The sequence below is a fragment of the Schistocerca gregaria genome, chromosome 7 (genome assembly GCF_023897955.1).
Source record: "Schistocerca gregaria isolate iqSchGreg1 chromosome 7, iqSchGreg1.2, whole genome shotgun sequence".
Lineage (NCBI taxonomy): Eukaryota > Metazoa > Arthropoda > Insecta > Orthoptera > Acrididae > Schistocerca > Schistocerca gregaria.
The window spans coordinates 27,249,891-27,262,372 of NC_064926.1; the positions used below are offsets into that span (position 1 = coordinate 27,249,891).

At 45.5% G+C, this 12,482-nt stretch overlaps 1 protein-coding gene across 1 annotated transcript in view; it reads left to right on the plus strand.

Annotated features, from left to right (window-relative positions):
• Positions 1-10,100, plus strand: part of LOC126281759 (serine/arginine repetitive matrix protein 1-like) — a 110,347-nt gene extending 100,247 nt beyond the window's left edge. Inside the window, exon 5 of the mRNA XM_049980957.1 lies at positions 9,293-10,100. Within this exon, the coding sequence (XP_049836914.1) occupies positions 9,293-10,100 (808 nt within the window). The remainder of the gene's footprint in view (positions 1-9,292) is intronic.
• Positions 10,101-12,482: the final 2,382 nt, after the last annotated feature.

Sequence of the window (12,482 nt, forward strand, 5' to 3'; positions counted from 1 at the left end):
GGAAACCTTTTGACGTGAAGCACCTGCGTACAAATAGCAGCTTCGCCAATGCACTGCCGTTTTTTACCTCGTGTACGCGACACCACAGTCACCTGCATGTGTTCTCAGCACAATCCTATGACTTCTGTCACGTCAGTGTACAATCTATTACGGCTGCACCAGACATGTCGTTCTGCCGTAGACACTTAGCGCTACCCCTGAGAACTTAGGGTGTGTCTCCAGTCGTTTTTACAGTGTGATCTGAATCCATATGGTGTATCAAAAGGTATCTCGCAAGGTGAGGTCGTTGGTAGACGAGTACAAAGTAAGAGTAGTTTACTAATAAATGTATGTTCGAAAACGCTTCGTTTGCATGCTAGCATCTCTGAAATGTGGAAGAGAACATACACATTTTCGACTACACAAGCTGGGCAAGGAGTCAAGTAGGCAATGTAAATTGCAATCGCTCTGAGACCGTTGGCGCATTAGAGACTCCGAAACGGAAACGTAAATAAGCAAACCAACACAGACCAGCAGCAGAGGACTTGTGTGTGTATTTCGAGGCCAGAGTTTTTACCAGTCTTGCTGCTTTATTCGTTACGTGAAACACATGGCAGTCCATAGTGTTACGTAGACAACGGTAGAGTGCAGTACCGTCTTGTGTTCCGTAGTTTCATACAGTACGTAGTTCTCAGTCACTTATGTGGCTATCATAAAATAGGAACGTTACAGAATTGCAGGGTACACAGACGTGTTTCTCTCGTACAGGAAAGCCCGAAGGAAGGCAAAACAAGCTTACTAGCTGTATAAAGAACTTTATCCTAAAAGGCCTCATCCACCCCACGCCATGTCTGTAAGACCGGAGTGGCGTTTATGTGAAATGATCAGCTTACCTCCTAACCTTCACAACACTGCGCACTTGCAGAGACGCTGCACAACAGCATTGGAAGAAGCTGTACGTCAGCGTTTTGCGGAACAGCCTTTACGAAAACAAGAAATGTAGCACACTCCATGGGTGTGAACCATGTGGCACACACTATACGATGGGCATCTTTGTCCCTACGAGCCCTAGAAGGGTCACGCGATGCATCAAAACTACTTTTCCCATTGACTCAGCTTTTTCTGATGACTGCTCGAACGAAGTACGCAGAATCCTCGCTTTCCATGATGTATTATATTTTTCTGAAGAGTGCACATTCACTAGAAAAGGCATGTTTACCACCAGAAATAACCATATTCGTATGGAAGAAAATCTAGATGTACTGCGTATCTGAGGCCGTCCACGTCGTTTTGCTGACAGCGTGTGTGTGCGTCTCATCGATGACCATGTCACAGGCCTGTGTCTCAGGCCGGTAAGAATTAATGGTCCCAGTTACCTTGTATTTCTTCGAGAGGTCTCACCCTGGTTGTTGGCTGAGGTGCCTTTGGAAATTTGTCACACCATGTGGTTCCAGCAGGATGGCACTCCAGCCCACACTAACAGTATGCTACGTGGCCAGCTCAATGAGGCCTGATGAACTGGACGTGCAGGCACAATAGCCCACCTCTGTTCACCAGACGTGACACCACTGGTTTTTCGTTTGGGGGGTAATTGAAAAGTGAGGTGCACAACACAGTCGTGGAGTCACCACAAGGTGGTATGGCAAAAATACACTTGGCAGCTGGAGTCATCTGTAACATGTCGGGAATCTTTCCAAGGGTTCAGCACGACAGCATCAGGTGTTGCACGAAATATATCGAAGTTGTGGCGGTCGTATTGAGAACTTTATATAAGTGAAAAGAACCAGTGTTTACTGACGGGGATGTGCATGTTATAGCCTAGCTTGTGTGGTCCAAACTGCCTACGTCCTCCTCTACGTTTCAGAGGCGCAATGAAAGCGTTAACGAAATTAAGGTTTGTTAGCAAAATCTGCTCACATGATAACTGTCTACCAACCATCATGTCTTGTAACATACGTTTTGATACACCCCATACATTTGCTCTTTGGTACTTCCTAAAATCCGACACCTGATTTCGAAATGTCTGTTTGGCCTACCAGCTTCTAGCAAATAGCTTTAATAATGTACTGTCAGAATGGGTACGTAGTCATTATCCCTGTACATCCTTGTTTCCTGCTAGGTCTTCCTCATTTTCCTGCATTCTTAGGTGGTGCAGTCTCCTCAAATTTCCTTTCCACACAGCTCGCTATATCAGAAGACATCTATTCTGTGTATCTATGAATTCTTTTCTATCTGTCACTATCATTATTATTACTTTATTTAATTTTTTATCGCGATTGAGCCCATTAGGACTGCCCAAAGTACTCAGTGGCCACACTTTTTTCATTCTTTTGCTGTGGGCTTCTTTACTTTCTTGAGACCACGTTGTTCCAGTCTTTTTCTCTGGTTTCCCCTCTTAGCTAACTTGCCACTTGGGAATTTTGGATCTGAAGATTTCCCTGTTTTGGATATCCTCTGTTGTAATTCCTAGTAGTTTCAGATCTGTTTTGATTTCGCCAGTCCATTTCATTGGGTCTGTTTTAGATTTACCCCTGCTTTTATAAAATTCAACTGATTCCTTTGTAAGTGTGTCCGGATTCATTCTTTTGATGTGTCCATAGAATCTTACTCTGCGTTTTGTAATGTCACTGTGAATATTATTGTTTGATTTCCTGTTTGCCTCTGAGCCGATACTGTTCATCTACAAGTTTTGGGCCTAAAATTATGATCTTCCGTTCCTTTTTTCTGAATGTTTTCTATGTCTATTTTCCTGTTTAAAATTAGTGCCTCTGATCCATATAGACATTCTGGTTTTATGACGGTAATGTAATGTCGTAGTTTTGTATGCGTGGAGACATGTTTTATTGTAGGTATTTTGAGTGAGTCGATAAACTTTGTCAATCTTTTGGCATCTGACTTCGTTGGATTTCGTTTCTATTCCATTTTCCTGAACCGTTTCATCGAGATATTTAAATTGTGGAACTCGTTTAATTTTGTCATATTTTGTCTCCATGAATTCTGGTGCTTGCTTGTTGCAAGTCATATGTTCTGCCTTTTCAAAAAATACTTGCAGGCCGACTTTTTCCGCAGTTTCTTTCAGGAGTTTAATCTTTTTTTGGCTGTTGAAACATCGCGAGTTAAGATGTCTAGATCGTCTGCAAATGCTAAGCAATCTACTATTAATTTTCTTCTACCGAGTGTAATTGGTTGGCCAATCTTGAGGACGCAGTTGAACAGTAGTTAGGTTAGGTTAGTAGTGTTTAACGTCCCGTCGACAACGAGAACATCAGAGACGGAGCGCAAGCTCGGGTTAGGGAAGGATGGGGAAGGAAATCGGCCGTGCCCTTTCAAAGCAACCATCCCGGCATTTGCTTGAAACGATTTAGGGAAATCACGGAAAACCTAAATCAGGATGGCCGGAGACGGGATTGAACCGTCGTCCTCCCGAATGCGAGTCCAGTGTGCTAACCACTGCGCCACCTCGCTCGGTTGAACAGTAGTGGAGAGGGTCCATCTCCTTGTGTTACTCATGTTTTGATCAGAAAAGGTTCAGAGATTTCCCCCATAAATTTGACTCTAGATTTTGTGTCTGTCAATATCTGTTGTACGATTGCAAGTGTTTTCAGATCTAAAATATTTGGATTAATGATTGACGATCAACTGAATCGTACGCAAAAGTGAACAAATGTGCAAACTTCATCTTTGCCACTTATTCTCTGATGTCTTAAGATCAGTTTTAAGTTCAGAATTTGCTCTGTACATGAACGGCCTGATCTGAATCCTGCCTGATATTCTCCAATTTTCGGTTCTAGTTGTTGTTGTTGTGCTCTATCGAGAAGGCACTGGGATAGAATTTTGTAAGCTACTGATATCAGTGAGATTCTCTTATAGTTGTTTGTACCCGATCTATCTCCTTTCTTGTGTACAGGGTGCATTAATGCATTTTTTCAGTCGTCCGGAATTCGTTCTGCTTGCCGGATGTATCATTTTGGTGATTTCTTTTATAGTATTTGGACCTGTCGATTTGAGGATTTCCGCTACGGTTCCAGCTTCACCTGCAGATTTATTGCTTTTAAGACGTGTGACTTGTTTGGTGATTTCCTCTACATTCGGTGATAATGAGTTTGAGTTTGTGGATTCAGGTTCCTGAGGCGGAAATCTTTGTATTGGTTCTGGGCAGTTCAGCAGTTTTTCAAAATATCTTCCAAGTTCTTCGTAATTTTCTTGATTACTCAGAGCAAATTGCCCAGTTCCTTTCTTGAAGCAAAGATTTTGCGGCTGATATCCTCTGAGCTTTGTTTTGAAATTCTTGTAAAAATTTCGCCTCTTGTTTCTTTCAAAGTCTTTCTCGATTTGAAGTAACTGGTCCTTCTCGAAATTGCTTTTTGTCTTTCTCATTAATAGGGCAGTCTCTTTCCTCACTGCCAAGAATGTTCTGTAATTCTTCTCAGTCTTTCTGCTGTTTCAATTACTGTATGATTTCTGTCCTCCCCCATAAACCATGGACCTTGTCGTTGGTGGGGAGGCTTGCGTGCCTCAGCGATACAGATAACCGTATGCAGAACGACACGGGTCGTGCCATTTGAAAAATGGCTCTGAGCACTATGGGACTCAACTGCTGTGGTCATCAGTCCCCTAGGACTTAGAACTAGTTAAACCTAACTAACCTAAGGACATCACACACATCCATGCCCGAGGCAGGATTCGAACCTGCGACCGTAGCAGGTACAACCACAACGGAGGGGTATCTGTTGAGAGGCCAGACAAACATGTGGTTCCTGAAGAGGGGCAGCAGCCTTTTCAGTAGTTCCAAGGGCAACAGTCTGGATGATTGACTGATCTGGCCTTGTAACAGTACTCAAAACGGCCTTGCTGTGCTGGTACTGCGAACGGCTGAAAGCAAGGGGAAACTACGGCCGTAATTTTTCCCGAGGGCATGCAGCTTTACTGTATAATTAAATAATGATGGCGTCCTCTTGGGTAAAATATTCCGGAGGTAAAATAGTCCCCCATTCGGATCTGCAGGCGGGGACTACTCAAGAGGATGCCGTTATCTGGAGAAAGAAAACTGGCGTTCTACGGATCGGAGCGTGGAATGTCAGATCCCTTAATCGGGCAGGTAGGCTAGAAAATTTAAAAAGGGAAATGGATAGGTTAAAGTTAGATATAGTGGGAATTAGTGGAGTTCGGTGGCAGGAGGAACAAGACTTTTGGTCAGGTGAATATAGGGTTATAAATACAAAATGAAGTAGGGGTAATGCAGGAGTAGGTTTAATAATGAGCAAAAAAAATAGGAGTGCGTGTGACCTACTACAAACAGCATAGTGAACGCATTATTGAGGCCACGATAGACACGAAGCCTATGACTGCTACGGTAGTTCAAGTTATATGCCAACTGGCTCTGCAGATGACGAAGAAATTGAAGAAATGTATGATGCGATAAAAGAAATGATTCACGTAGTGGAGGGAGACCAAAATCTAATAGCCATGGGTGCCTGGAATTCGAGAGTAGGAAAAAGGAGGGAAGGAAACATAGTGGGTAAATATGGATTGGGGGAGAGAAATGAAAGAGGAAACCGTCTGGTAGAATTTTGCACAGAGCATAACTTAATCATAACTAACACTTGGTTCAAGAATCATAAAAGAAGATTGTATACGTGGAAGAATCCTGGAGATACTGGAAGGTATCAGATACATTATATAATGGTAAGACAGAGATTTAGGGACCAGGTTTTAAATTGTAAGACATTTCCAGGGGCAGATGTGGACTCTGACCACAATCTATTGATTATGAACTGTAGATTAAAACTGAAGAAACTGCAAAAAGGTGGGAATTTAAGGAGATGGGACCTGGATAAACTGAAAGAACAAGAGGTTGTACAGAGTTTCAGGGAGAGCATAAGGGAACAATTGACAGAAATGGGGGAAAGAAATACATTAGAAGAAGAATGGGTAACTTTGAGGGATGAAGTAGTGAAGGCAGCAGAGGATCAACTAGGTAAAAAGACGAGGGCTAGTAGAAATCCTTGGGTAACAGAAGAAATATTGAATTTAATTGATGAAGGGAAAAAATATAAAAATGCAGTAAATGAAGCAGGCAAAAAGGAATAGAAACGTCTCAAAAATGACATCGACAGGAAGTGGAAAATGGCTAAGCAGGGATGGCTAGAGGACAAATGTAAGGATGTAGAGGCTTATCTCACTAGGGGCAAAATAGATACTGCCTACAGGAAAATTAAAGAGACCTTTGGAGATAAGAGAACCACTTGCATGAACATCAAGAGCTCAGATGGAAACCCAGTTCTAGGCAAGGAAGGGAAAGCAGAAAGGTGGAAGGAGTATATAGAGAGTCTATACAAGGGCGATGTACTTGGGGACAATATTTTAGAAATGGGAGATGAGATACTGCGTGAAGAGTTTGACAGAGCACTGAAGGACCTGAGTCGAAGCAAGGCCCCCAGAGTAGACAACATTCCATTGGAACTACTGACGGCCTTGGGAGAGCCAGTCCTGACAAAGCTGTACCATCTGGTGAGCAAGAAGTATGAAACAGGAGAAATACCCTCAGACTTCAAGAAGAATATAATAATTCCAATTCCAAAGAAAGCAGGTGTTGACAGATGTGAAAATTACCGAACAATCAGTTTAATTAGCCACAGCTGCAAAATACTAACACGAATTCTTTACAGACGAATGGATAAACTGCCGGCCGCGGTGGTCTCGCGGTTCTAGGCGCGCAGTCCGGAACCGTGCGACTGCTACGGTCGCAGGTTCGAATTCTACCTCGGGCATGTCCTTAGGTTAGTTAGGTTTAAGTAGTTCTAAGTTCTAGGGGACTAATGACCACAGCAGTTGAGTTCCATAGTGCTCAGAGCCATTTGAACCATTATTGAATGGATAAACTAGTAGAAGCCGACCTCGGGGAAGATCTGTTTGGATTCCGTAGAAATACTGGAACACGTGAGGCAATACTGACCTTACGACTTATCTTAGAAGAAAGATAAAGGAAAGGCAAACCTACGTTTCTAGAATTTGTAGACTTAGAGAAAGCTTTTGACAATGTTGACTGGAAACCTCTCTTTCAAACTCTAAAGGTGGCAGGAGTAAAATACAGGGAGCGAAAGGCTATTTACAATTTGTACAGAAACCAGATGGCAGTTATAAGAGTCGAGAGACATGAAAGGGAAGCAGTGGTTGGGAAGGGAGAGAGACAGGATTTTAGTCTCTCCCCGATGTTATTCAATCTGTATATTGAGCAAGCAGTAAAGGAAACAACAGAAAAATTCGTAGGTATTAAAATCCATGGAGAAGAAATAAAAACTTTGAGGTTTGCCGATGACATTGTAATTCTGTCAGAGACAGCAAAGGACTTGGAAGAGCAGTTGAACGGAATGGACAGTGTCTTGAAAGGAGGATATAAGATGAACATCAACAAAAGCAAAACGAGAATAATGGAATGTAGTCGAATTAAGTCGGGTGATGCTGAGGGAGTTAGATTCGGGAATGAGACACTTAAAGTAGTAAAGGAGTTTTGCTATTTGGGGAGCAAAATAACTGATTATGGTCGAAGTGGAGAGAATGTAAAATGTAGACTGACAATGGCAAGGAAGGCGTTTCTGAAGAAGAGAAATTTGGTGACGTCGAGTATAGATTTAAGTGTCAGGAAGTCATTTCTGAAAGTATTTGTATGGAGTGTAGCCATGTATTGAAGTGAAATATGGACGATAAATAGTTTGGACGAGAAGAGAATAGAAGCTTTCGAAATGTGGTGCTACAGAAGAATGTTGAAGATTAGGTGGGTAGATCTCGTAACTAATGAGGAAGTATTGAATAGGATTGGGGAGAAAAGAAGTTTGTGGCACAACTTGACCAGTAGAAGGGATCGGTTGGCAGGACATGTTCTGAGGCATCAAGGGATCACCAGCTTAGTATTGGAGGGCAGCGAGGAGGGTTAAAATCGTAGAGGGAGACCAAGAAATGAATACACTAAGCAGATTCAGAAGGATGTGGGTTGCAGTAGGTACCGGGAGATGAAGAAGCTTGCACAGGATAGAGTAGCATGGAGAGCTGCATCAAACCAGTCTCAGGACTGAAGACAATAACAACAACAAAATGCTTTCTGTGGGGGTTGGATTGCTTGTTTATATTCTTCGTTCCACCTAGGGCTTTTTTTTCTTTTTTGCAGAGGTTCCAGTGTTTGTGCGGTTTCGATTAGTTTGCTTCTGAGTTGCTTCCATTTGCTGGAGGGCATTTTCTCTAAAAATGGTTGGATCCGGCTAGTGTCAAATTTTGGGATTAGTGGCTTCCTTTCTGTCAACCTCTGAGGTTTCAACTGTAGTTTGATTCTCGTTAGGTAATGGTCTGAGTGCACCCTTTCTTACGATTTCTCTGTGGTTTGGATAGGAAATTGCTACATGTTCAATTTGGAATTCACCAATGAGTGAGTTGGGTGATCTCCATGTCATTTTTATGGTTTCTTCTTGAAATACGTTGACATGATTTTAAGATTGAATATCGTGCAGAATTCGACCAATCTCCGTCCATTTTGATTATTCGATTTATGTGCTGGAAAGTTTGCTATTGTTTTCCTGTATTTTCTTTCTTTGCCTAGCTGCGCATTGAAATCTCCTAGTAAGATTTTGACATTATTATTATTATTATTATTATTATTATTATTATTATTATTTCTGTTAGTGGCAACAGCAGCTGTAATAGTAGAAATACAACCAGTATTAACGTTATTATTTATAGACATTATTTCCTCACATGGTCTCAATAGACACTGACATCATTTTAATACTCTATGTCATATTACAATTGTTATTTTTTATTTAACCAAGACGTAAAGGAAGAGACTGTATGCGTGAAACACTGGTGTGATGTAAGAGAGGGCCTCATGGCCCTAATCAGTTTAGGTCGATCGCATGTATTTGGAGTTCCTGGGACACATTGAGTCTCGCCTTTACGTGTGATCACGATGTAGGCCAAAACAGTGGGTCAAAATCAGTAGCAGCACATGGATTCGAACCTGGATCTCCCGCTTATTAGACATAGACGTAGCAACGGGCTGGAGTTCGAGATGGAATTTGTATCAGTGAGAGGGACGTACTACGGTAGTCCGTGCCAATACGGTGTAACGCATCACGCTTATGCCGAATAAGCAGCAGATGTGGGTACGATTACCAGTTTTGGTACAAATTTGAATCCATTTCTTTGCCATTCAGGATTATTGTAGATAGGGTTGAATTAATTAATGAAGTAAGTCATAAGTAATTTACATGTTCCCTTCAGGTGATAAGTTTTTCAACGGTAAGAACGAAAGTTTGATTTACAGGTACAGCGGCCGAACGAGCCCCGGCGGCAGCCAGATGGACAAGCTGGGCTCCAGGGGCAGCCCGCCGCCCGCGCTGGGCACGCTGCACGGCCGCGCCGGCCTCAGCCCGTCGGCGTCGGCGGCGCAGCTGGACCGCTACCCGGCGTCGCCGCCCGCCGCGCAGCTGGACAAGTACCCGCCGCCGCCGCCCCCGCAGCTGGAGGGCCGTTTCGGGGGCGGCCGCTCGACGCCCCAGCAGCAGCAGCAGCACGAGGGCCGGTCGACGCCGTCGACGCAGCTGGACAAGTACCCCGGGCCGGCGAGCCGGCAGGCGTCTTCGCTGTCGGAGCACCGCTACGGGCGCGACTCGCCGACCGTGGTGGCGCCGCCGCCGCCGGCGCTGCTGGAGCGCTTCGCGACGCCGCCCGCCGCCCCCGAGAACAGCCTCATCGAGCCGTACGTGCCGCCCCCGCAGCAGCAGCACGCGGCGTCGCCCCCGCAGCCGGGCACGGCCACCGGCTCGCTCGAGCTGAGCCGCACGCCCAGCGAGGAGCCGCCGCCGTCCAGCGAGGCCAAGTCGAAGAGCGTGTCCTTCGAGGACGAGGAGCAGTCGTCGCCCGCGCCCGTCTCGCTCGTCGTGCACCCGCCGCCGCCCGCCGAGAAGCCCGAGCGCCGCGTCCTGTCGGCCCGCGACCGCTGGCACTGGGCCTACAGCAAGATCGTCATGCAGCTCAATGTGAGTACCGGCAGCACGCGACCGTCCCGGCACTCCGCCCCCGTCCATTCTCACGCGTCTGCATTGTCGCCTCAGTCTACAGCAGTCTTCTAACATTTGATTACAGCACTCGTCACCAAACCGGGAACGCCGTAGCCACATCACTGCGTTCGAAATATTGACGAATATTACGAGAACAATATGTCACCAGTAGTTTCCGTGCTGAACGAGGGGTGCTCCGCAGTTTGCAAGCATACAGTGAAGAGCAAAAGAAACTGGTGCACCTGCCTAACATCGTGTCAGGCCCCCGCGTGGCGTGGGCTCGACCAATGTCTCAAGTGGTGCGGAGCGGAGCGAACTGACACCACGGCTGTCCATACATCCGTAAGAGTAGGAGCAGGTGGAGATCTCTTCTGAACGGCAAATTGTAAGGCATCCCAGATATGCTCGATAACGTTCATATCTGGGGAGTTAGGTGGCAGGCGGAAGTATTTAAACTCAGCGGAGTGTTCTTGGAGCCACACTGTAGCAATTCCGGACGTGTGGGGGTTTTGCATTGTTCTGCTGAAATTGCCCAAGTCCGTAGCAGTTCACAAATACATGAAAGGATGCAGGCGATCAGACAGGATGCTTACGTACGTGTTACCTGTCAGAGTCGTTTCTAGATTATCAGCGTTCCATATTACTCCAACTGCATGCGCCCCATACACCATTACATACACTCCACCAGCTTCAACAGTCCCTTGCTGAAGTGCACGGTCCATGCAGTCATGAGGTTGTCCCCGTGCACGTACACGTCCGTCCGCTCGATACAATTTGAACCGAAGTTCTTCCGCCCAGGCAACATCTTTCCAGTCATCAACAGTCCAACGTCGGTGTTGACTGGCGCAGGGGAGGCGCAAAGCCACGTGTCTTGCAGTTATCAAGGTTACACGAGTGGGCCTTTGGCTCCGAAAGCCCATATCGATGATATTCCGTTGAATGGTTCGCCTACTGACACTTGTTGATGGCCTTGCATTGAATTCTCTTCAGTCGTCGTTGGTCCCGTTCTTGTAGGATCTTATTCCGGCTGCAGCGATGTCGATGTTTGACCAGATTCCTGATATTCACGGTGCACTCGTAAGGGAAAATCCCTACTTCCTCGCTACCTAGGAGATACTGTGTCCCATCGCTCGCGCGCCGACTATAATACCACGTCCAAACTCCCTTCAATCTTGACAGCCCACCATTGTAGCAGCAGTAACCGTTCTAACAACTGCGCTAGACACTTGTTTCCTTATATAGCGGTGCCGACCGCAGCGCCGTATTCTTCCTGCCTACGTATCTCTCTGTATTTCAAGTGCCATACCTATACCAGTTGTTTGGCGTTTCGGCATATACACATTTAAAAATTCATTGCCCAAACTAAGAAGGATGATATAGGAGACAAAAATATATATTTCGTAAAGCAAACGTACGTCGAGAACCCATATCGCGTTAGCACTGTGCGTGCCGCTGTTAATATCCGAGTGGACCAGATTTTCTTACATCAGATGTTAGTTTAAGGTACGTGACGTGTTGTCGTGTCATAATCTTAGACACTGAGTCAGTAAGCAGAGGCAGCACTACTGCTTGCATGACAGTTGCGTTGTCAACATGGAGCGCTACACTTGCGGGAAATGCGACACAGGCACTTTAAGGCGTGACTGAAGGAATAGTTGAAGTTCCAGCGAATGTATCGCGAACGTTCCTCTCCACGTACATGTCCACATCACTGCGAATTTACTAGTCCACACTCGACTGGGGAATACCAGCTCATTGGCGGTAACCAGGGCAAATACTGGCAGACCACGGGCGGAGTGTACACCTAACGTCGAGGGAGAAGTGCTGTCCCACTTTGAGAACATCGCAGAAACAATTACAAGGGGAAATTTCTGCTGAGCTCAGTATTCACCATAGTTTAGTATGGGATGCGTTACCTGAAGATCTGCTTCAACCTTATCGTCCTATGAGAGTACAGTCTATCCACCTCGTCTTCAGTATGTACGCTGGTTTCTGCAACAGGTTAATGAACACTCTTTTTCTTGACGGCGCAGCGTTTTATAGATGAGGTTCAGTTTTTTCGGAAAGTCACAATTCCCATATGTGCCCGGATATTAGAGACGTTTTGCAGTAGACATATGGATCGGTATCGTGGGTGACAACTTAGTTGCGCGTTATAAGTTCCCTGCTCGGCTCAGGTCTTGGAAGTCCACCTGCCGACTACGTATTAGAAAGCGGATGTGTTTTCAGCATGAGGGAACCCAGGGCATCTTTTGCAGAAACAGTCAGACCGGTAATAACCAGTAGCTTTCACAATCGGTGGATCGGCTTGGGAGGTCCTGTACAAGGGCCGGCAAGATTCCTGAACCTCATCAACTAGACTTCCTTCTCTGGGGCTACATGAAAGCCGACGGCAGTGGACAAGCGGTTCTAGACACTTCAGTGCGGAACCACGTGGCTGCTACGGTCGCAGGT